Source organism: Chamaea fasciata, unplaced genomic scaffold (genome assembly GCF_029207755.1).
Source record: "Chamaea fasciata isolate MVZ Bird 193981 ecotype frontalis unplaced genomic scaffold, bChaFas1.0.hap1 SCAF_5, whole genome shotgun sequence".
Taxonomy (NCBI): Eukaryota; Metazoa; Chordata; class Aves; order Passeriformes; family Sylviidae; genus Chamaea; species Chamaea fasciata.
In genome coordinates this window covers 64,122,169-64,146,745 of record NW_027094090.1, presented here as the reverse complement: position 1 = coordinate 64,146,745, position 24,577 = coordinate 64,122,169, and the positions used below count along the sequence as shown (strand labels likewise).

At 49.8% G+C, this 24,577-nt stretch overlaps 4 protein-coding genes across 11 annotated transcripts; 2 read left to right on the top strand and 2 right to left on the bottom strand.

The window, feature by feature from the left end:
* Positions 1-865: 865 nt before the first annotated feature.
* On the bottom strand, positions 866-4,599 carry NOL12 (nucleolar protein 12). Its single transcript, XM_066184087.1, has 6 exons — positions 4,511-4,599; positions 4,319-4,424; positions 4,172-4,220; positions 3,604-3,746; positions 2,628-2,728; positions 866-2,027 (listed from the first exon to the last, which is right to left on the bottom strand). Exons 1-6 carry the CDS (start codon positions 4,588-4,590, stop codon positions 1,856-1,858), a joined length of 651 nt encoding a protein of 216 aa, XP_066040184.1. The 5' UTR covers positions 4,591-4,599; the 3' UTR covers positions 866-1,855.
* A 463-nt stretch (positions 4,600-5,062) lies between these two features.
* On the top strand, positions 5,063-12,135 carry LOC136289862 (arf-GAP with dual PH domain-containing protein 1-like). 8 transcript variants are annotated; one of them, XM_066184084.1, is made up of 12 exons: positions 5,063-5,592; positions 5,729-5,880; positions 6,869-6,999; positions 7,893-7,984; positions 8,083-8,165; positions 8,879-8,991; positions 9,627-9,773; positions 10,179-10,262; positions 10,597-10,659; positions 11,168-11,239; positions 11,731-11,962; positions 12,050-12,135. In XM_066184084.1, the coding sequence occupies exons 2-12, from the start codon at positions 5,790-5,792 to the stop codon at positions 12,076-12,078; spliced, it is 1,137 nt and encodes a 378-aa protein (XP_066040181.1). In that variant the 5' UTR covers positions 5,063-5,592; positions 5,729-5,789; the 3' UTR covers positions 12,079-12,135. The 8 variants fall into 8 exon arrangements, 6 of the variants coding, with proteins under 6 accessions (XP_066040181.1, XP_066040179.1, XP_066040177.1 ...); XM_066184082.1 differs by having other exon boundaries at positions 5,063-5,880; positions 11,731-11,746; positions 11,888-11,962; XR_010720885.1 differs by having other exon boundaries at positions 5,063-5,880; positions 11,888-11,962.
* A 3,132-nt stretch (positions 12,136-15,267) lies between these two features.
* Positions 15,268-16,421, top strand: LOC136289863 (urotensin-2 receptor-like). The gene has a single exon (XM_066184086.1). It carries the CDS (start codon positions 15,283-15,285, stop codon positions 16,372-16,374), a length of 1,092 nt encoding a protein of 363 aa, XP_066040183.1. The 5' UTR covers positions 15,268-15,282; the 3' UTR covers positions 16,375-16,421.
* Positions 16,422-18,664: 2,243 nt separating this feature from the next.
* Positions 18,665-22,430, bottom strand: LGALS1 (galectin 1). Its single transcript, XM_066184078.1, has 4 exons — positions 22,327-22,430; positions 20,690-20,769; positions 19,261-19,432; positions 18,665-18,873 (listed from the first exon to the last, which is right to left on the bottom strand). Exons 1-4 carry the CDS (start codon positions 22,333-22,335, stop codon positions 18,730-18,732), a joined length of 405 nt encoding a protein of 134 aa, XP_066040175.1. The 5' UTR covers positions 22,336-22,430; the 3' UTR covers positions 18,665-18,729.
* Positions 22,431-24,577: the final 2,147 nt, after the last annotated feature.

The following is a 24,577-nucleotide window of genomic DNA, read 5'->3' as shown; positions in this document are numbered from 1 at the left end:
CTGAGATTCAGTTTAGCATAACACTTTTGGCCGTGCCTGAGTTGTTCTTGCAGCTTAGAAACACCCAAGAACCCCAGGTGAGATAGGTGTAAAAGCTCACTGGAGGGGCCTTTAAGGCAATGTTTGAGAACTATTTTGGAGGTGAGAAAACCACACACACACCCCTTAACAATGTGACTGAGTTTATTCTGTGCTAGTGCCCAAGAACTCAGCCCAGGGTGGGGACTCTGAATCCAAGCATACAAGGCACCAGTGCTAACAGTGTCCACTTTCTCAGCAATTACCTTCTTCAGAAGGGAAAGGGAAGTACAAGAGGACCCCATTCCTTACCATAAGCATGTGTGTCACCCAGCTCCCTCCAGAACCCTCCATCTAGCAGAAATTGCACTGCTGCTGTCAGTGTTGAGATCATACCCTCCCCCTTAACACACTCTGGAGAACAGCTCTATGTGCACACCCTACAAGAAACGATGGAGAGATATATCAGGCTGGTGCCATTCACTTTAGCAGCTGGTGGCCATCAGCATTGTTCTGATGTTCTCTAGGCAGCCTCAGGCACTGCTTTACTCTTTTCCCTCCCATTTCTGGCATGAGGAATCTATTTACTTGCCCCTTGCTAGGCTGCAAATTTCTCTGGTGTGGGTTTTGGACACTTTTCTTTCTTTGTAATTTCCTTTCCAGTGCACACATGGCATGGGAGGAGGCCTGGCTGACAGAGGCAGAATACTCCAGGATACTCCACGACAGAGACCAGCATGCTGCTTGGACTCACTCTCCTCCTCAGAGGATTCCCTCAGTTTTGTCACCAGTACTCCTAAATCCCAACCATACAAAGTTTTTTTTTCTCCCCCTGCTGAGGGCAACCACAGTAAAAAACATACACTGAGGTCCTAAGAAGAAAGGCAATTCGCTGCTAATAACTGCAGCAACCCTGAGGTAAAGGGCAAGGGCAGCTTCTGCCACTCCCACCCCGGAGAGGGCCACACACATACAGCAAGGGCATTAGGGCATTTCATACTCCCCTAAGCTATCACAGTTACAATCAGCATATTCAGCAGACAATGGAATAAGCAATTCCTGCTCTAGCTGGCTCTGCCTTGCCACAGAAATAGCTCCTAGCTATTCCATTTTCCAAGCACCAGTGGATTTCAATATCCTTTAAACACCAGGAATTACCTCCCCCTCTTTCCAGTTGGTACTGGCGTTAGCACACCACCTGTTATGCTTCAAATAAGTCACAGTTGTTTTTTTTTTCCTTAGCAAAATGACTTCAAATTTATTCACAAAGTTATCCAATTTCACTTGGCACAAGTACCAAACAAAAAGTACCCATGCATTCAGGTGTGGCACTGTGTTGTGTGGTGAAGAAACACAGGAGACAAGATGACACCATATCTCCATGGAAAAAGGATTTACTGCACAGCAGAAATGCCAGGGCACTGATGCAGGAGTGCAAGCAGAGCTCTCCCAAGTCTCTCAAGTTGCCCTGACAATGATGTGCCTGTTGCACTCTGCCCGAGATCCTTTTCTCTAATAATGCCAAGAATCAGCTCTGAAAGGGGAGGGCCAAGGACAGAAGGGTTACGCCAAATAGAGAACATGACCTTCAGCAGAAGTTTTTAAGAGATTCTGTGGCACCCAGACACTTAGCTGGAGATCACTGCAAAAATAAATGGGTAGAGCGTCTAGTCACCCTGGCCAGTGCTCAGGAGGCAACAGAAAGGCTGAACTGGATTCCTGGCTAGTCAGAACGCCATGTAAACAAGGTGCTTGCCCACAATGACAGGGTCCCAAAGAGCAGCAGGTCAGATGTGGAGCACTGTCCCAGTTGGTGGTCTGAACATTAGTTTCTCTGTTAATCTTGATCACGGCCCATTTTGCCAGTCAGCCTCCGACGCTGAGTCTTAGTGGTTCTCCCTGTGCCGGACTTCTGGATTTTCTTACGTGAGCCTTGTCCACGTTGGCATCTCTTTCCTTTTGTTTTTTTCTGGCTGTGCATGTGCAGTGTGGCAGTAAGAGAAGAGATTCTGTGCAGGGCAGAAAGAGAAAAATGTCTGGGGACCAAAGCCTGCAGAAGCAAGGCGACACCACAACAATAGCTGGAGAGCTCTGTGTGGCCCAGAAGGAATGGATACCAGACACGGCAAGTCCCAGAGGGACTCTTAAGCTATGCAGGAAACCTGCAAGTCTCCATGTGCGGTAACAACAAAAATTAATATTGTGAGCATTGTGCTGCCCATACCCCACAGAGGTAAAGTAACTCTCCACACTCTCAAAGCAGTTGTAAAACCGGGATATTGAAAACTGTGGAGAACGGCTGAGCTTTGACTTTTAGGAGCCTCTGACCTTCAGCCCTAGAGACAAGCTCTGCACGCTGAGGAATGTGCCGCGAAGGAGGACTAGGTAAGAGGTGAGAACGAAGCCCACCCCCCCTGCCCTCCTCCCGCGCGGTCCCCGCAGCGGCAGGAGCGGGGCGGGGCGTGCGGACCGCGCTCCGCCAGCGCCCCCTGCCGGCCCTGCCGGGCAGCACCGCACCCCTCCCGCGGCCACGCCGCGCGTCCCGGAACCCAACATTCCCATCAGCTTCCAGAGCCGAACAGCAAAGGCCTGAAGGAACCTGTACGTACTTTTCAGACAGGAAGGGGTTTCTGGACTTCTTGGGCATTGTTCTCACAGGCTTGTTCACCACCTCTTCCCCTTTCTCTTCTTCAGATCCATCAGTTTTTCCCTTAAAAAGAAAGCACTTTTGTGATTCTGGTGTTTCCACTGCCTTCTTGATTCCATCCTGTTTTGTGAACTAACTAGTCACAGACGAAATTTTTTTAGTTCTCCACCCCCTTCACTGTCCAAACGTCAAAGTTTTCTATTGCAGTCCTGCAGAAAGGCACAACCAGAGACATCCTACAGTAATCCACTCCAAGATCCAAAAACTTCAGCATGATCTTAATGGCCATGTGATTGAAGTTTAAACTTGAATGAACAAAAGGTCTTGGCTTTTGCTTAAATTACCATCAAGACCTCATAGAGTGGATTTTCAGATCAGATGACCATACAAATGTAAGCACAGCCAATACCTGAGAGTCTCTATGAAACAAATACAAGATCTTAGTTACAATGTATTTTGAGAATAAAAGTGACCACAACCAGAACTGAATGCTTTTCTTAGTTGGTGGTCCGAACACCGGATTATGGAGAAGAGAAATGCCTCCTCATGGTAACAGTAATATTTCTGAACAGGACACAGGAAAGAGGTCAAGGACAGAACATGCAGCAAAGGCTGAAATCTTGCTGTTTGTCTTTTATCACCTTTTAAAGTATTACACTGTTGCCATCCAGTCGAGCAACACTTTTCCTCTAACCGAGGTCACTCGGGACTAGCAAAGGATTCCAATGAGGTTTGGAGTAAGCTACTCACACAAGACATTTCCTTCTCTTTAGAGGCCAAATTTAAATTGTAGAAAAATATACAAGCTATGAGTTTCCCTTTTCATCCCTGTTCCCAGCCAGCTGCAAGGCCTTGGATATACTCAGGGACCACCAGCCCTACCTCATCAGCCCCAGGAATGCGTACAGCTGACACAGAGAGGTAGCAACAGGCTTTACCACAGGGTTGGTCAGTCCCAGCTGGCGTGCCCCTGAGAGGTCCAGGTCACTGATGGTGGTCACTGTTACAATGTGGTTTGGGTGGTCGATGTTTACAGACTCCGTCTGCGATGTCACCAAGTGCTCCAGTTCATCAGCCTCCTCTAGGAACACAAGACATCTTGCACTGCAAAGTGCCCAGCTTTTCACGGGATAGACTCACTTGTTCCTGATGCGCTGTGCTGGGCAGGGGCGACATCCAGCCTTGGCATGCAGTGATAAAGGGTAGAGGGGCCTGGCACTGCAAGCCTGGAGGGCAAGCTCCCTCTCCCCCGAGGGGACCTGCTGACACTTTGGAGATGTCCTCCTGCTCCTTCCTTTCTGTACAACCCTCATGATTCCCGGTACAGAGAGCTGAAGGGGTCACCGCTCAGACTGATGCCCAGCTTGTCTGGAGAACACGACAGGACCGAGCAGCTGTTGTTGTGGGGACAGCGTGCGGGCATCCCTGCCCCAGCTCTGAACACCCAGTCAAGGCTGTCGGACCACGGGCGCCCACCTCCCTCCCCACCGAGGGCCCAGCACGTACCGAGCGCCTCCTCCCTCTCGCTCAGCATCTTCAGATACTCCTGGTGCCGCTGAGGAATGGAAACAGGTCATGCGGCGCCTCTGCCCGCCCCTCCTGCCCCGCTCACTGCCCGTCCTGGAGAGGGGGGACACAAGACCCTTCTCTCACCTCCTCTTTCATCTTCCTCTGCTCTTCCTTCAGCTTCCGTTTGATCTCCTCCAGCGCCGCTTTCCTCCGCTGCACCTTCCGCTTGTGGAAGCCGGTCAGGTACTCCCTACCGCCGGCGACACAGAACCGCCCGGCTTTTAGCGACCGGGGGATGCCTTCCTTCCCCGCCTCCCGCCCCGGGGCCCGCCTCACCTCCGCCGCTCCTCGTCGAAAGTCACTACGAGCCGCCTCTCCCGGCTGCTCGGACCCTTCTTGTTCTTCTTGCGGCCCATGGCGGTCCCACGCTGCCGCCCGCCCCTTCCGCCGGAACGCCGGCACTTCTGTCCGCCGCCCCCCCGGTCCGGGCAGGATGGAGCAGCCAATGCCGCGGACCTCTCGTGCGGCTGTTCCCGGCCCTAGCGCCCAGCCTGGGGTGGATGGGGTTTGCTTCAGGCATGGGAGCCGGCGGCTACACTCCAGCTTCCTCCCAGCAAAAGATTCTGTGGCGCTGCCTTGTGCGGAGAGCATGGCAGTGTAGCACCCGATCTCACAGCCCAAGACTCGTTCTAACACTCCAGAGTGTTTTGCATCTACATCTCTTTAATTAATGTCACTCTTCTGAGTATTTAACACTTGCAGTTCTTCAACTGAGCATTCTGCAACAGAGCTCTGAGCTTATTTCAAGCTATTGTTTTTTCTTGGTGTTAGCAGAGCATGTGCTGCTCCTCTTACCCGGGGGAGGCAATTGAGGTGATGGGTCTCGGCTCTGATGCTGTGTCCTAGTCACAGCGTCTGGCTGGACAGCCATGATTTCTGTAGTGGAGAGAGGTACCGGCATGAGCTGGTGGGGGTATCAAGACTGCCATGTTCACATGGCTTAGAGTGACATTGGCTGAGCTCCTGAACCTTTATTGCTCCCCTGTTCTCGCCTTAAAAATGGGTGTAATGCCTGCGTGGTGGCCATCTGAATTCGGGGGAAGCTTGTGAAGTGTTGTGGCGGCAGGCAAAGCCAGCACCCCCCAGCCCACAGAGCATGATGAGCCCTGACGGGACTCCTGTCACAGCCTGGCAGGCACTTGTCCACAGCCAGCTTTCCTTTATCAGCTTGCTTGCTACTTGTGCTCTTTTCCTGGCCTGTCCTTTCACCAGGAGAAATGCGGAAAAACCAGTTCTGTGGTTAATTGCTGCACTTCCCTCCACGCCCATGGGGCAGGTCTCCTCCTCCTCATCACTCCTCACGCACAGTCTGAGTGCACTTCAGCCTCTCTGCCCCTGCCTGTGTTCAGCCAGCTCAGGTGCACCGACAGGCCTCTGTACCCTTTCCATTAACCTTAACCTTAGGCTTCTCTTGCCTTTCTCTTTTCCCTCTGCCAGAGCTTGTTTCTCTGGTGGCTCCTTCTTTCCTGGATTACGCAGTGCGTTGGCCTGCAGGTGCATAAGGTGCAGGCAGCTTCCCTGCTGGCCCTGCCTGGAGGGACACCATTCCGAGGTGATGGCTGTTGGAAACGAGAGGAGCATGAAGGCCCTGAAGGAAGTGTGGAAAAGAACAGAAAACTCTTTGTGTGCGGACTGCGGGAAGCCAGGTGAGTCCCTGAAGGATGCTGGAGGAAGAGTTGGAAGCTGGGAGCTGGGGCTGATCTCTCGCAGCCACTTAGTGCTGGCTATCTGGATTGCACAGGAGCCTGGGGTGGAAAGAAAGGGGAGGCATCACTCTGGGTATTCGTTTCCTCTCCCTGGAGGTGGGCTGGTAAGGGAGGAGGGAGAAGATGCTGCCATACCACTGGTGGGAAAGACAGGGAGTGGGAGTGCTAGATTAGCAGGGACTGCAAAGCTGCAGCACCGTGGGTTGTAGTCACGTCAGATCTCAAATGCAGATCGAGGTCATGCCCAGCCAGGACCTGACAGGAAAGCTCTCAGTGAAATCCTGACTTCTTCAGAATGAAGGGATGATTCAGGAGGGCATTGTCTCTGCCATGACTCAGCTCTGAACTGACAACCTGACACAGTTGCCTAGGAAATTTCATTTACTGAAGGGCTTGCCCTCTCAGAAAGGTACCCAGTTTGAGGTCCTACAAGTCCTGCTAAAAACACCCATCATATACCTCCAAAAGGAGTGTACTACCCAAACCAAATTAAGACTGGGCAAATAAGTACCTTTTTGCCCTATTTAATTATTCCAGGAAAGTTTTAGATTCAAGGTTGTTTTCCACTTCCTGAGCTAAACACTGTTCGGGATTTGCTGTGATGCACTAAACAACTCCTGGGGTCTTTTCCCAGAGGTGGTTTCATTTTCGTCTGGGTGATCCTTTACACAAAGGGAGTTCACAGAGGACTTTGGGGTTTTCCAAGATATAGGTCATTAAAAATTCAGTGAAAGTGGTTGGAACAGGGAATGAGAGACTAATAGCTGTGTTTTTTCCTGCCTGGCATCCATGCCTTGGGTGTTAATTACTCAGCTCGGATGAAACTCTGGTCACCAGCTCTGTTCTTTCTCAGGACTACATTCTCAGGTGAGATATATCTCCCAGGGATATTCACCACTTCTAGTTATACGCTTTTCCATATTCTCAGATCCTGACTGGGCATCCTCTACTTTGGGTGTCTTTATATGCCTCAGCTGTTCAGGAATTCACCGCAATATCCCTAGCATCAGCAAAGTCAAGTCCCTGAAGATGGACTACTGGGATGATGCTCAGGTGCAGGTGAGATCTTTATCCCCATGTGTATGGAGGGTGGTTTGGACTAGGCTACACACTCAGTGTCCTGGCAAAATTAGTCCTTTGACCTCACAGAGTTGGAATGTAATCTGGTTTAATCAATCTCTTTTCTACTAATGATAATGAGGGATAACTCCCCACAACCCACTGGGAGAGGGTATCTCTCCCACATTATGTGTCTCCTCATGTCCTGTTATTATGTGTCTCCTCATGTCCTTATTTTATGGCAAATGCAGAGCTCTTGCAGTGTATCTTACTAAGGTTTAGGGTCTTTGTTGCTTCAGATTACTTGTTTTCCACTTGCGAAGACCATCCAGCCTCAATGTCTCCTCTTGATTTCAGCAGTCCAAGGGGAAAATCTTGGGCAATTCCATTCTCCAAGAAAAGTTTCCAGATATAATATGATCTCTTGAGAAAAATGGCACTTGACTTCTCCCTGTTACAGCCCCCTCAACTCACTAATCTTCAGGGGACTGAAAATATTTTCTGGAGATGCAAAGAAAATAATCTGCATCTTGTTGCTCTTTGGAAGAGGTTGGAATGTCCTTCCAGATGGCGTTGCAGAGCTGTTGTCAAACTCTCCAGGAGATGTGGGATATGGCAGCAAATCCACTGAACGTGTGTGCACCCAGCCTTACGGAAGTGACGTTTACGGCACTCTGTTGATTCAGGTGCAATCACCGTAATGTCTGAGAGTAGATGAGACCTTTGAGACCCACCTTCCTGCAGCCAGACTGCTGGGATGTTGCAATGGAGGGGAAAGAGAATGCTCTATTAGAGTTTGATGTGCATCTAGCTCTGTAGTGGGTCAGGAAAGAAAAGGTCCAACATGAGTCTGCATCAGAGGCAAGGCACTAATTCTCTGTCTAACTCTGCAGTTTCTGGCCAAGCATGGGAATGCTGTGACTAAAGCCATATATGAAGCTCACATCCCTATTTACTATTACCAGCCAACCTACAATGACTGCCAGTAAGTTGCTGCATACAGAAGAAAAGGGGGAAGGGCAATTCTCTGTTCCTCTAATTCCTCTAGTTCGTTTCTGACCTACCTGTCACCTCTCTCCATAGGGTGCTGAGAGAACAGTGGATACGGGCAAAATATGAACGCAAAGAATTTACTGAGCCAGGAAAACAGCTGCCATATTCTGATGGTAAGAGCAGAACACAGCATCAAAACATCCTGCTTGTTGCCTTTGCTGAAAACTTCTGAGCATCATGAGCTGTCAGTGTTGCAAATCCCACAAGTATGCCTGAGAACCCAACTGGTACTTACAGGGCTTAGTTTTGGGGCTGTTAAATTGTGGACAGCATAGGCTGGCACTGCCAGAGGTAGCTTAAAAGCCTGCTGTTACCAGGTGGCATTTTTCAAAGGCATTTGATGTTTTGGTGGAGACAGACATCTACACCAAGAAATACCTGTCCTGCTGCATGGCACCTCATCTAACCATGGCAGTTGTCCTTGAAATGGCACTGCCAGTCCTGTGACAAAGGGCATTGGAGCCCAAGGCCCTGCAGAGCCAAGTGGGAAGAGTTCTGGTCCCACACGAGAGTCTGCATGGGTCAGGACTCTAGTGTTCACAGGAGACAGCTCTCACACTGTCAGAGGTAGTAGTGGGAGCAGGACTAGGAGGTGGAAAGAATCTGGGAATATATTTTGGTGAGTGCTTATCTGCACTGCAAACATGGGAACACCACCGTCTCTAGTTGTAAATCAGAGGTGAAACATCTGAAGTGTTTATTCTCAGCAATAGTCCATCATATTCTTTGACCCAGAGGGGTGGCTGTGCCCCAGGCTGCATGCAGCTCTTTGATGCCTATCACGCCTGTGGGGGAATGCTATTATAAGTGGCTTTTCTGCTCCAAGGGGTGAAGGAAGGCATCCTTTGGAAGCGAGGTCGAGACAACGGGCAGTTCCTACCCCGCAAGTTCCTCTTGTCTGAGAGAGAGGGATGTCTGAAGTATTTCACCAAGCAGGATGTGAGTATGGTGGTCAGCTCCCACCTCAGTGCGTACCCCACCCAGAGCAGCGGGGTCACAGAGGTGTTCTGATTTCCTACATGTTTCTGAGGTTGCCTTGCTCATCCCAGCTCAGGGATGATAACAAAACATATCACTAAGGAGAAGGGTCCTGTTCCTGCTGTTAGAGTGACTTTTCCTCATGCTCTCCCTTTGTGCTTCCCTCGCTACTGAGAAAAGAACTGATCTTTCACTTCACTCTTATCCATTTGCCTGGATGTGTAATCCTGCACCATTCCTGGAACCAACCTCACCCCACTGTAAGCCAAGTTAGCAAAAATTTTTTCTCTGGTTGGTTTTGAGGAGGGCTACTTTTCTGCTCGTTTGTCTCTCTGAAATGAGTGGGGCAAGGGCTAAAATGCTGTCACAAGGGAGGGAATGGTTCAGGGTAGGGAGAAGCAGGACATGTCATCCAGAGGAACCTGGACAAGCTCCAGAAGAGGACTGATATGAACCTCAGAAGGTTTAAAAAGGCCAAGTACAAGGTTCTCCACCTGCATCAGGCCTCTGACCCTGCCTTACTCCACTTAGTCAGTAGCTCAGGTCTCTTTCCTTCTAGGATTGCTCATGCATGATCAATGCCTTTCTGTTTTCAGGCCAAAGAACCCAAAATTAATGTTAAAATAGATGTCATCAATGCTACGTTCCAACCAGAGAAGATTGGGAACCCCAATGGCCTGCAGATCACCTATCTCAAAGACAATAAGACCAGGAATATATTTGTCTACCATGAAAGTGGAAAGGTATCTGGTTTTTGCATCAAACACTGCAAAGCCATTGAGGTGCTTTGAGGAACTGCTGATATTAAATAGGATGAAGCATGGGTAGGATGGAGTGTGTGAATGTGAGTTGCTGTAGGTAATGGGGTGGGGGTTCTGGCTCTGTGTTTGTGTATCTGTGAAAGTTTTGCTGCAGGGAGCAGGGCAGGAGCACTGGCTGAGTTGGTTTGTGTGGGAGGAGTTCTATAGAAGATGTGCTGCCTGTGCATGTGGGGAATGGGGCAGCCGTGCTGGCTGCGTGCGTGTGAGGGAGATGCTTTGGAGGGAGAGCTGACTGTAGTTAACACGGGGCTGTGTGCAGCTGGGTGCATTTATATGGCTCACTGTTGCTCTGGCTAAGATTTCTGTCCTGTCCTGTTCCACCCTCAGGAGATAGTGGACTGGTTCAATGCCATCCGCTCTGTGCAGTTCCATTACCTGAAGGTAGCATTTCCCATTGCCAGTGATAATGAGGTAAGGCAGCACTGGAGCGCGGTTCCGAGTCTCCCACTGCTTCTATGAGAGAAGAGCTCATTAGTTACTGTTAAAACCCCAGGTACTGAAGTGAAAATTGCAAAGTAAAGATAGAGGGATGAGAAGGTGTTTTTAAAAGGGTCTGTGGTGGTCAGAAAACAACTGCTCTCTGCTGTTTCTGGGCATTTTGGAGGCAGAAGTGATGCCTAGCTAGGCAGTTTGGGAAATACAAATTTAGAAGGTGACTGAACTTGGGGGAATTAGAAGGGTGGGGGAGGGAAACGAATAGCAAAGAGGCACAACTAAGTGAATGTTGCTCTTGCCATTTTGCCAGATTAAAAATCGTTTGACCAGAAACTTCTTGAAGGAGGGATACATGGAGAAGACTGGTCCCAAGGTGAGCTGCTCTGGTAGAAAAAAATCTAACAGGGGCCTGCCGCAGCACCACTGGCTTTCCCTACGTCAATGTTTTTCTCCTGCTGTTTCCTCATTCCCCCCTGACTCTTTAGACACCCGTGGGAACAGTGTGCATGCACCAAGGGAGGGGAGAATAAAAGGAAGGGGAAGGACACATGTGAAAGTAGATGAAGCCAGAGTCCCTGCTTTCTCCCAGAGCGACAATCTCTGCATGTGTCTGTGTGTGAGTGACCTTACAGGTATTTAGTGTCCAGATTTCTCCTTTCTCAACTCTGGGGTCCTTCATCAAAGTTCAGGAGTTGGGGACAGCAGCTGGGACTGAATAACCCGATACTGACCCCCACTCTCAGCTCAGAAAGGGCGAGGAGGAGGTTGCTGTTAAGGCAGGGGCTTGCTTCAGGTGGTTGGGATGAGTTTGGGTTATCCATTCGCACTGCTTGCAGCAGAGGGCACTGTCGCCTCATACGTGTCACCCCTTCCCTTCACAGCAGAGAGAGGCTTTTAAGAAGCGCTGGTTCACTCTGGATCACCGCAGACTCATGTACTTCAAGGATCCTTTGGTGAGAGGGAGATGTGACTGCCGGGCAGCTGCAGGCAGCGGTGCTGAGGGCGGGGTCAAAGTGCAAACAGAGTCTGTGCACTGCAGTAAGGGTGACTTGCAGGTTTCCCAGCTCCTATGAATGGACTCCAGGTCTTCCTCTTTCTATCCCTTTTAGTTCATCACATGCTTTCTGTGTTTGTTTCACTGCCTGTAAACAATGGGAACAGGGAGGGCAGCAGTGTAGAGGTGGTGATGAGAGGGTGACACAGAGAGATGAAAGCAGAAGTTCCTCTCTCAGACCTCTTGAGATTCATGTGTTATGTTTTCCTTTGCGCTACTACCTTTGAGTACAGACTCATTGCTCCTCTGAATCCCCTGACCACCTCCAAAACCTTTTGCTGCTAAATCCCTGGTCCTCATACACTCTCCTCCTGTCCTCAGGTGCACTGTAATGATTCTCTTGTTCTTCTGGGATTCCATAAATCACTGTCTTTCCCTCCTGATGTGCAGGACGCATTTGCTAAGGGTGAGGTATTTGTGGGCAGTGGAGAGAATGGATATAGTGTCCAGAAGGGATTGCCTTCAGGGACACAGGGCAACTTCTCTTGGCACTACGGTATCACCATTGTCACCCCTGACCGGGATTACCTCTTCACCTGTGAGACAGAGACTGACCAGCTGGACTGGATGAGAGCCTTCACTAGTGTCATCAACCAGGCCATGACACCACAGGAATATGCAAGTAAGTGCCTGGGTGCTGTTTCTTTCCCCACCTGCCACTCCCGTTCAGGGTATTGCCCTAATGCACCACCTTTTTTCTTCACTACAGTTGAAGCCTACTTCAAATTTAAATCCTAAGAAGCCATGCAGGAATCTCGCTATGATTCAACTCTACCTGGTCCTATTGGGTAGGACAGGAGAGGAGACTGACATCAGAGAAACACAGTGCTCTTGGAGCACCTTTTGAAGCACTTTTGCCCCCACAGAATATCCACGTTTTCTTGAGGGCCCAGTTAAGCTGTTTCTTTTCAAGTGCAAGATTTTGTGTGTCTGAATTCTCAGTACAACCTGTCCCTCTTAAATTGCTGTGATCTGACTGGATGCTGACAGGTTTTGCCTGTCAGTCAGGCCTTGAAAACTTTGGCACTTACTATGTTGGGCATGGGACCTAGCACCACTCCTGCATGAAACTGCAGACAGCCACCCACCTGACGCAAGAAAACAGCTGCCTGGCTGGAGCCAGGCACCCCAGCAGGTTACAGGGGCTGCTGGACTAAAAGAATCTGTTCCTTTACAAGAAATATACCTGCTGGTGACAGAGATGTGAAACATCTAAATATTTGATCAGTTAGTGCGGTGATTGAGAAAGGTCACATAAAAGATGTAACCTAACAGCCAGATGTGAGGCCTTTTTCCTTCTGCCATGAATGGGCTTGAAAGCTTCTTCCGGCAACATTTGTGTGTAGACCTTCCAACAAGTGCTTCAGAGAAGGTTAAGAGATCATCTCAAAAATAATGTGGACATACATTTGGGTATGTGGATAATGTGTGTGCACACACGTAACAAAAAGTGATGGAGATGGAATACTGCCCTAGGGAAGACACTGTGAGGGATAATATTTGTGCCACTGAAGATCAGCTGCTAAACTTGAGTCTCTCTATTAAACCAATGGAGGGAGGTTGGGTCTTGCAGAGAGGAGTTAGGTGTATGGAGTTCAGAGACTGCTGTCTCTACTAGAGCCTAGGGTTGATGTCTGAGTACAGTAATACATGGATCTCTGCTCCCTCATTCTCTGTATGCCAAAGGCCTGACACTTTCATTCCGACCTGCACGTTGCAAATGTTTATCTTGTATATCACACATACATATCATTGTATGCAGTAGTATAATGGGAAGTCTGTATGTTCATGTTCTATTAGTAAGAGTTAGCCTAAAACACTAAATCAACCCTTGATTCATGTCTTAAAGCACATCTCTTAAAACTCTCTTGGGAGGGATGTGTTTCATATGCTGGAAGGAGTAGCTGAGTTCTGCTGGTGACTGCAGTATCTGATGTGTTTGCGGTTTTACACAGGCAGTGTGAGAGAAGGTATTTCATTTGTTAAGGGGAGCTAACTGGAATTAGTGAGACAACCAGCATTTTAATTAGCTCCTAAAGAAATAAATAAAAAATCCCATTGTAATTTATTTTAACTTCCTAAACTAGCTGACCTGTTAACTGCTGAGGTATGAGGTTGTTTCTTGGAAAAAAGCACAGACAATCAAACAAAAAGCCACAGCCGTTCATTGTATTTCCTGGAGCATGTGGACTGTGATTATGCCCATCAGAGCCAAATGGGCAGACTCACAGTGCCCCCCTGCTTCTCTGGGGACCCCACTCTGTGCCAAGACCACCACAATCTGTTGGGAGCATCAACTTCCTGGATGAGAACAAGTATCACTCACCCTGCTACCATGGTGCAATGGAAATATCCACCTAAAAGTATTTTTTCACTGCATTTTGCTGATCTCTCCCAGTTTGGAGCATGATTTTCCTGAAAACCAAGGGTCTGTGCAATGCGCGGTGAGGGGATTACTGATGGGATGCCTCCTCCTCCTCCTGTTTGCTGCTGAATTACCACTGCTGGACATGAGCAGAGGCATTTGACTCAGCCACAATGAAGCTGATGATGCAAAAGAGAGTGGCTGGAGTGGCCTGAAACCCTGAACTAACACCAAAGAATATGTAGTATGGCACATCTGTCTCTGCTCCACATATCCTGTCCCACCGTGTCTTCCTTGAGACAACGAGGCTGAGACGTGAGTGAGGAAAGGGCAGGGTAGCATCGGCATGGTTGTCATGTGGTGATGTCTCGCTAGAAGGCGGTGGTGCCTACGTAATGGGCTTCTGCTCCCTGCCCTAAGGCTCCCGGGGCTTCGAGCGGGGCGTGGTGGGGGGAGGAAGCTTAGAGGAGGAGGATGGTCTTTGTGGAGAGGAAGAAAAGACCGAGTCTAAAATAGCCAGTCGTTTGAGTCCTTAGGAGCTTGCTGCTGACTTGAGGGCACAGGTGGAAAAGGGTCAGGACAGAAAATGTGAGATGTCCTACCATCTGGTGGGCCTGTTTGCAAACTGGGGAATACATCCACAACACCCAAACCTCAAAGGGCCCTGACGCCCTTGGGAGGGAGCAGGGGACAGGTTCTTTCAGCCTGGGTTGGCTGGGGGGAGCTGTGTGGCTGCTCCCTGGCTATTGCAATTCCAGGGCTGGCCCTTGTTTCCCTTCTAAAGCCACAGCATGATGATTTCCACCCTCCTTGCCATATTATGGAGTCTTGTCTTTCAGTTGTCTCCTGTCTCAAATGAGGACAACTGTACAAGGAGAAATGGGAAAAAGAAAGGGAAACAAGAACAAGAAGGAAGATGGAGTAGGATAAAGGTGAAGGAAGGTATGGGGGAATAAAGCATGTCTGCCAGAAAGAGGAGGGAGCCAGTGGGGCTCAGCTGTTGGCTAAAAGTGCAGTATAAATTGGGAACTCTATTCACACCAGTGTGTGAAGCCGTGAGTCAGGCACATTCCTCCATGCAGTGGTCAAGGCAGCTCTCAGGGAGTTGGTTAAGCGGGGTAGGGCCCACCTCTCCAAAGTCTGAGCTGAACTGACACAGACTTGGGAGCAGAAATCTACTTGTTCATCCACTGTTTCTGCGGGCCCAGCAAACTCTGGAGAAGCAGCAGAGGACGAGCTAGTAAAGAAAAGCGACATTTTCTCCTGGCTGGCAGAGGTTATTTTGCACATATTGGTATTGAAGGAAAAGGCAGTGTCCCTTTCTTGGCTCTTTCATGGTTAAAGAAAACAACTGGACAGAGCCTGTGATGGACAACATCAGCAGAATGGACTGGGCAGCTGGAGGTGAGGAATAGACTTCTCTGGAGCACTCTGTCTATGTCTGATGAACTCTCCCCATTCTTCCCTTGACTGCTTTGCTGTTAAGGATAGATGTGTCCTGTACAGCAAGGGTGGAAGGCAGGAGGAGGGAACAGCTCTCTGAGAACTTGATTTGCTCTTGCCCAACTTACCCAAAGATGTCTTACAACCCTTCTCTCATCAGCCCAAGTCTTAGAGATGATCCCGAGGGTGGAAGTTTCTTGGTGGAAAGCAGTGGTGGGGGTGATGACAGCAGTGTCCTGGGAGGGGACAGCCTGGTCACAGGGCGGCTGGGTGCAGTGCTGCTGGTCATGTGCCTCACTGGGATGGTGGGGAACATCTACACAGTGGCAGTGGCCTCTGGCAGGGTGGCAGGCTGCTCAGCAGGCTCCTTGGGAGTCTACATGATCAACCTGGCCCTGGCTGACCTCCTCTACATCTCCACCATCCCCTTTGTGGTTTGCACCTACTTCGCCCACGACTGGTTCTTTGGGGATGTGGGTTGCAGGCTTTTGCTCAGCCTGGACCTCCTCACCATGCATGCGAGCATCTTCCTCCTGACCGCCATGAGCTTGGAGAGGTACTGGGCGGTGGCCAAGCCTCTGCGGGCCAGGCGGGCCAGCAACACCTACCGAAAACTGGCCAGTGCCATCCTCTGGCTCCTCTCGCTCCTGCTCACAGCACCCATGATGATGATGACTCAGCTGCGGGAGGGGGACCGCCTCCACAAGCGCATCTGCATCCCCACCTGGACGCCATCAGCTTTCCGGCTCTACCTGACGGTGCTGTTCACCACCAGTGTCCTGGCACCTGGGGCGGTGCTGGGCATCGTCTACACCCGCCTGGCCCGGGCGTACCAGTCCTCGGCCTGGGGCCTAGGGCAGCCGGTGGCCGGCCGGGCCCCTGCACGGCACCTCCTCTTCAGGATCTCTGCCATCGTGGTGGCCTATTGGGCCTGCTTCCTCCCCTTCTGGGCCTGGCAGCTGGCCGGGCTGTACCAGGGAGAGGGGCTGGGCACTGGCCCCACTGCCCAGGCCTACCTTAACTTTGGTGTCACCTGCCTGGCCTATGGCAACAGCTGTGTCAACCCCTTCCTCTACACCCTGCTTGCCAGTGGCTACCGCCGGCGCTGTGGCCACGCTGGGATGGGCGTGGTGCCTGCAGCACCCTCTCAGCAGGCTGTGGGAAGCCACAGCATCCCCTTGGCTTTAAGGGAGTTGTTGGGGTCTGTGAGGGAAAGCGAGGGGTGAGCAGGCTGGGAATATCTGACCTTTGGCTGGGGTCATGTTGAGAAATAAAAGTGTGTCGCCTTCCACGCCAGCATGCAGTGTCTTCCATTGGTGTTGTTCCCCTTTGCATGGCTGTTCATCCTGCTCAGCTGGGCAGGGAGAGTGCTTGTCTCAGGGATACTGACTCCATCCTCAGAGCCTTCAGCCCTCACACACCAGCCTCTACCTTGCACAAGGCTGGGGAGTGGGTGGAAGGGAGCAGTCAGCTTCAATGTGTCTAAATTATACATCTGGGGAACCTTTGCCCCCCCTCATCTCCTTGCTAGCAACGGGCCAAGCCATAACAAAGTCAGGACAACAGTGAGTCATAGATTTCACAAGAACAGTGAGTCACTTCAAAAAACAGCCACACTAGCAGGAGACCTCACTAAACTTCATACTCCTGTGGTAAAGCTACCTCTGAGCTTTCTAAAAGAAACCGTCACAAAAAAAATCTTCGAAGAATCTTAAGAAAGATTGCCAAGTGCAATTAAGAGGCATTGCGAGATTCCCCTATAGTACAGCCCAGGGAGTCCAGTACATTTGCTCAGCTTTCAAGATCAGCCCAGCAGAGGAAGCTGCAAGGAGAGAGCTCTCCTCTGTGTGCATCATGACAGTTCATGGTACCTTCACCAGCACCACGGCCCTGCTGTTGTTGAGGAAAATACCCAGTTCTCTGGCCCACCAAATGTACCCCACTCTGCCAGACTGTGTCAACATCACTGTGTAAACTGAGCCAGGTCTCTTGCCTTGAGACCATGTAGCCTAGCATGGCTCATTCCCATACTGCTGAACCTCTCTTCTCCAGAAAGGATAGTTTCATCCTTATCACCCCATGGGAAGAGTCCCCAAGCTATGCTGTCCCCCTGCCATGCCTATGCACAGGGTGGCAATGCTAGGTATCATGTTTACAATTACAGATGTAGCTCTAAAGAGAGTGTGATGTGATCATCCAAAGCAGCTGGGCTTTAGGAACACAGGACTTCAAGAGAAATCCAGCTGCAGAGCCTCAAGTTGCTTGTACACCCCAAATGTTCCTACATTTCAGCTAAGCTCTCATCTCTCCTCCTCCTCAGACCCACAATTCCTAGCAGCCCAGCCTCTCTCTGCAGAGGTACGTAGGACACAGGACCTGGAAGAGCCTCTTGAATTAGAAAATAAGAACGGCAGGTAGGCTACTGTAGGGGAAAGTCCCTGTTCTCCAGCTGCTCTGCAACTGCTTAATGTGAGGTATTAGCCCAGCCTGGCCTGCAGGGAATCCTGTAGTACCTCAAATTGTTAGTGCTTTGTGTTGCTTGTGGCCAAGCCTTTAATCCCAGACCAACCTGGTAACTGCTGTGCACTGTGGGTAGGGCAGATCCCACCTTTCCTATACCCACTGGGCACAGCATGCTCAACAGCAGTGCCAAGGCAATATTAGACTGAGAGAGTCCCTGAGGCAGCTATGCAGTAACATCAAACATGCCTGACTGCCTCAGACTCCTCAGAGTCTAGTCTCAGCTTAGACTGAGAAGTACTCAGGTTCATTTGGGCCAAGTAAAATGGGAACAAAATCATACTGCACACATCCTTAGCATCCCGCACTCCAGCTGGACATTGCTGCCTCCCGCAGCTCTGGAAGGAACAGGCAAAGCACAAGGGGCAAAATAAAACCAGACACCTCCACGTTACTGCCCTCGTGTGCCAAAGCACAACACTTTGTGCTCCTGCAGTTAGTGGAAGAAAGGATTTGGATGAGGAACCCTCTACATGCTCTGCCACACCCAGCAAGGCAGCTTTTCTACTGTCTCCATACAGCAGTGAGAGGTCCCAAGCAGATATAGGAGTAGAACCAGCCTCTACAGGAGGCTGCAGCCAAAACTAGCACAGTTGAGGACTTTCTCCTCACTAGGCTCACCTAGCACAGCTACTCAATACCATCTGATGTCAACCATGGGTGCTTAGTTTAGATAGGGACAGAGTTAATTTATTCAGGCAGTGCAAGGTGTCGGTCTAGACCCCAACAGCTGGTGACCTCCCTTAAGGGATGCTTTTACTCTTCCCCCAGTGACAATTAGCCCAATATCTCCTCCTGCAATTCTCCTTGGACTTCTAACCTTCTGTCTTCCCAGGCTTTTAACCTTCATCCATGACTTTCAAGGACCAAGGCTGGGACAATTGCATCCACTTATGGTACTCAAGCAAAGCTGGCTACCCCTATCCACCCACTCCCAGCAAGGTGCCCAACCCATGAGGACTCACGGTACTAAACAGATTAGATTTTGAGACTTAGTACACCAAAACTCTTATTTATTGATTGCTTTTTCTGTATCTTTGAGATGGAGGCGTCAGAAGAAGTTATTCCCAGCTGAGGGACTGGAGTGTGAAGTCCCCCTGTGTATCAAAGTAGTCAAAGACAGAGAGGTTAAGCCGGTTAGGGAACGTGAACTGGTGGCCTGGCAGGTGGACTGTTACATCATTTTGGTTGACACCAAAAGTGATCTGCAAGGCAAATGGAAAAGTTAGAAGGTTTCCTCAAGCCTCTCCCCTCTGCAGCACTGCTGTGCCACCCTCTGCTTCACAGGGTGAACAAGCTCAGTAGAATAACCTGTTTATTAACAGCAGGAATATTATTCTGGTCTCCCAAGAGACGCCCATTCCCTGTTCTGTTCAACAGTAACATCTTTGAGCTAGATGGAGCTTGCACATTTGATCCCCACCCTCCATCAGTGCTCTGAGTAGGGGCACTGGCCAAGCAGGAGAAGCCAGCCACCTCCTGTATAGACAGCCCTGGGACAGCGTTTGCAGCTGGGTGTACTGTGCCAAACACCCTCCCTTCACCAGAGCGAGTACAGAGAATATATATATATAAATATATTCGTGCCTCACCTCTGCTGTGCCCCCTTTCTGGAAAGGAAAGATAGTCTCCCTGTGCTCTGCACCCCATTCTTCCACCTTCTTTGAGTTGCACACAATGGTGTTCACATCACCATGAGCATCAAAACGGGGATTGAAGTGAAGTCCAAGGAGGGTAGCATCCTTGCCCAGATTCATCACAAAGCTGCAGAGAAAAAAAAAAAAATAAAAGCAGACATCAATACAGCTTAAAAAAAAAAAATATATATATATATATATATATATATATATATATACACACTATGGTAGCATGTTTCTCATTACCATGAGCATCCCTGGGTCTGTTTCTTCAAGCCCAGCTGAGGGTAGCCTAAGAGAAACCCTTTGCTGTATTATACAGCTTCCCTAAAAAGATGGTGTTGTAGCAGTAAGGGGCACTTTTCTAGGGTGATAGGCTCCAGAGTGCCATCCTGGGGAGAGACACCTCTTGATTTCCTCAAAGCTTTTAACAAGAGTAGTAATGGTTCAGTAGACAGTGCCCTAAACAGAGTTGTTATACACCCAAACCAACTCCCAACAAGTCAGTTGCTTTCCATAGATTTCCTTTCAGTCCTGAACAGTTAGCTAGTGCTGCATCCTGTCTGACAGCCACGACCTTCTCCCCATCCTGCAGGCAGATGAAATAATAACCATGTCAATAGCTATCCCAAAGTATCTGCAACAGCAGTGGGAGGAAGTTTCCTAGCCTAGTGTCCACCTTGCCTTCAGGCCTCTTATCCAGATGAGAAGGCATATTGTTTGGCAAGAGAAAGCCTGGGAGGCTTCACTCAGACAGTATCAAACTTCAAAGGCAGTGGGAAGAGCTGGGACATGTTTCCTGGAACACCTCTAGTTCTGCAACAGCAACTACAGGCTCCATCTTACCTGCAAAGGGGCCCCGGCAGCCACAGACCTGCACAAGGGCTGGGGGCTGCTGCAGAGTCTTCGCTGGGAAATCCAGCACCCCTATCCCTGCACATTTAGGGGTACATTTCCACTTAAGCCCACCTGCCTGCTCACCACCTTTCTTCCTTCTTTTCCCACCACCATGTGAGAGGCAAATCCACTGGGGCACCATAAATGTCCCTACTCCTGGCCATCTTTGTGCAGGGGAGAGGATGTGGTAGAGCAGAGGGTCTCAAACCAAATCTCGGTACAGACACAGCTTCCATTTCCTTTACCCTGCGCTAGAGAGGATGTGGTCACTGCCAGCGTGTGCAGCTGGAACTTCACATCTGCTTTGGCTTAGCCCCCTGGCAGTACTGTGTCTGCAATATGCATTAGGTGATGACTCACTGGAAGCACTGCTGGTGTTAACCCCTCCTCCTCTTCTACCCAAGGGACAGAGTCCTTTTGCCACCACCTTTTGCAGACCCCTCAGTGCAGTGCCTTGGCTGTGCCTGGGCAGCACAGCACAACTCACCTCTTGGCATTTGGTGCAATTTTCCCCTTGACAGTGAGGCGCTGGCCAGGCTTAAGACCCAAGTTGGTGCACACTGGTCCCTGGGGTACATGGAAGCAGAGATGTTAGATCAGTACCTACTGGCTCACTTGTTCTGACTTGGCAGCTTTCCCTGCTGCCTTTCAAGACATGCTTTGCTTTGTATCCATGGAGAAACAGGGAAGCTCCCTTGACCTAGGGCATTACAGCAAGGACACCCCAGAGAAGTTACCCCAATCAGATGGTACATTTGATTGGAGCTCGATTTCCTAATCTTTCTCCTGCTGCTCTCATCAACATATCTGTATTTCACAGCAGTGAAGTGTAAGTACCTGCACACTCCAATCACACCCACCCCATCCCAAACACACCCATGTGCCTTGCGGGTCTCATGTCATCCCACACAAGTCTGGCAGGGATGGAGATTCTGCTCCCTTCTCCTGGTTCATGTTTGAACTGCAAGCCTTGCCCAGGTCCAAGGACTCAGATACCTTGCTTCCCATCTCCCAAAAGCCTGAGCTTTTTTTTTTTTGTAATGTAGTCTCAGTATTTGCAAGAACATTCTTCTGCTCTACAGAGACATCTGCCCCCCACCTTTTCTCTAGGAGTACCAAAGTATCCTGGCAAACCCACATGTACTCACTTTTCATCACAGCAGAGCCAAGACCTCAAGAACACTGAAAATCTTTTCCTATCCCATCTTAAAAAATAAGCTTGTTCTTGGGACCATCTCTGCCTAATCACCCTCTGCCTAATGAAAGGCAAATTAATCAAAGAAGTTCAATCTCTCTTCTAACACAAGCATCTCCCTAGCAGTCACAGAATAGTTAGGGGTGGAAGGGATCATGGAGATCAAATCCAACCCCCCTGCTAAAGCAGGTTCACATATAGCAGGTTGCAGAGTGTCGTGTCCAGGTGGCTTTTGAATATCGACTGAGCAGCGGACTCCACAACCTCTCTGGGCAGCCTGTTCTAGTACTCTGTCACCCTCACAGTAAGGAAGTTTTTCCTCATACTCAGCTCCCTGTGTTTCAGTTTGTGCCTCTTGCCCCCTCCTCTGTTGCTGGGCAACTCTGTAAAGAGTCTGGCCCCATACTCTTGATATCTGCTCTTAAGATAACCTCTCTAACCTCTTAAGGTATTTGAATATAGTCCTTGACATTCACAGAACAGTTCTGTAAGGCACATTCCTTCCAAGAAAGAGAAGAATAGCAATTCAATGACTCACGAAAACTTCAGCCAGAAAGCAAGCAGCAAGGCTGCCCAGAGAAGATGTTCTGACAGCAATAAATGTTACTGCAGCAGCCTCTCCAGAGCAGAGCTCCAGTAAAACAGGTTACTCAGCTTAGGACTCAACCCAGCAAGGATCCCCACACATACTGCCCCAAAGGGATCCTACAGGAAAAAAGAACCACAGCTGCCAGAACACAAAACAGCAGCCAGCCTTCTGTAGTGGATGCAGCAGGGATCATCCCTCACCAGTAGCAGGCACCCAGCTCTAACAGACCCTCTGACACTGAAGCTGATGTGCAAGCTAGCACAAGCACCCTCACACCCAGCCAACACAGTCACCACAGTCCCACCTCCAGCAAAGGAGGCCCATCCCTTTCTCTACTCACGCAAGACATGGTGCTGCAGGGTAACGCTCCTCTCCACTGAGATGCAAGGGTCCCGAGCAAGTAGCTCCTGGAGCCCCTCCCTTGCCCTTAAATAGATGGAGAGCTGAGCTGTCCCAGCCCTTCTCCACCCTATGCACCAATGGGGAAGGGCGGCCGGGGTTGGTTTTGGGAGGAGGGAGGGTCTATTAGACAGAGGTGTCTCCTCCCACACTCACCCAGCCTCTTCTACAGGATGCTGATTGCAGCCCTTCGAAGCGGGCTGCGGGCCCCTCCAGGAGGAGATGCAGCTCTGTGTGGTCATGAATCTAATGGAAAATAGTTTTACAATGAATGTTTTATTATCCAAGGCTTTTATCCCATGTGGAAAATGGTCATATGGCTCGAAACTTGGCAGGAAGGGTCTGTGGTGAGGGCAGAGCTCTTCAATTCTAGTTAAATCAGGAGAAGAAGAAATGTCGCTGAGCACACATAATGCCTCAGAAACTCTTTGTGGTCTAGGTGAAGCCCCAGTAACAGAGGATTGAAGCTGCACCCAGGGTCACCCAACTGCACTATGAATCTTTTCTGTCCCCAGAGACTGCCCAGCTGCTGGCCCAGCCTTTACCACCCACTTTTGTAGGTATGGGAACCAAAGAAGGCAAAAGAGTCCTTTTTCTACAGAACCCATAGGAATCCTCAAAACTGTACAGTTCATCTTGGCTGCAGGGCAGAGTAAGCCAGGAGGAAGCTGCCTTGGAAAGTTGGGAAGAAATTATCTGGGAAAGTGCTGTGCCTGGCTCTTGCTTCTACCCTGAGCACATCTAGGGGCCTGAGGAAGAAGGGAATGGGGGGAAAATGCTTCTATCACCATAAGCCATAGGATCTATATGTCTTTTATCTGCCTCTGTGTTCTCTTTGTGGCAAGTATGATTCACTGGGTGAAAGGATTCCTTTGGAAAAAGTTACCCAATTATTACATGGCTCAACTGTAATTACACTGAAAGAGGAGGGAAAAAATCAGGCAGTGTGCCAAGCCTGTGGCTTAGAGCTCTCCTTGTCTTGCATATTTGTCTCTAAATCACAAGACGCTCTGTGATTTCCTTAAGAGGCCCAGAACTGAAACTCTCTGAAACAATTTTTTCTTCCATGACTGTGAGGTCCATCAGTTCCCCCTCGGCTGAGGACATGAGAGTCCCTAGCCCCATTACCCCCTATGACTCCTGAGGATGGCACTACTGAGTATTTCCAGTTGATGCCATCAATGCCAGCAGAGATAGCAGGGAGACCCTCTTGCCTGCCTGCTGGGGAGGACAGAAACAGGCTCCAGACTTCAGCCAGGTTGCCAATTACTCCATGACACAAGAGGGCTAGAATAAAGGCCAAAGTGGTCTTTTCTGCTCTGACATGCCTGCTCCCCCTTTCTCCTGGTCACTTGCCTCAGGGTTTTGCTCTTGAGCCTGACCAAGGGATCATGTGGTGCATGACGAGAAGTGTTCCATACAAGGAGAAGAAAAAGTAAATAGAGTCAGCTTCCCTCTACTTGGGATGTGTGTGTTATTAAATCAATTCCTTTCAAATCCAAGATTTTGTGCGACTAAACCCAGGCACCTCTTCAAGTACTCGAGCTGCTGCTGGAGCCATGGTCTAGGGGGCTGGACTGGTAGGGACTGTTGGATGGGGGAGGGAAATGTGTAAATATTTGCTCTCTTGGAGACTGAGGCGGAAGGGGTCATTTAAAAGCTGTGGGGTAGGTTCTGTGTTTTCTGCAGCATTTCTGGCATCTGGGCACCATGACCAAGCCTTAGGAGCCACCAGGTGCTTGAGTTATGTCTGTCCAGGGACCTTCCTCCAAATGCTGCTGGGGAGATAAGAAACCAGCTAATGGCTAAGAGATGATAATGACGGAGGGGCTAACATTCCAGAGAACTTGCTGAAAGGGCTATTCACATCAAGGAAATTCAGGTTATCAGCTTAAGTTTACCTCCAGCAGCCTGTATTTGTCTGATAGAAGTCCAGGTGTCTCCACTGGCTTTCATGAAACCTTGAATTAAATGGCATTAGCATAGCTGGCTAATACCACAAGCAAGGGGGCCATGGGGTGTTCTATTGCCTGTAGGCCATGGGCCACCTCCATCAGGACAATGTCACATCTGTCTTCCTTCCTCTGGATTGGAGACATTGTGATGAGATGACAAACTCTAAAGCTCCAGCATCAGCACCTTTCACAAGGGATGGCTGAACTGAGGGGAGGAAAGGTCCCTGCTCACCCTGG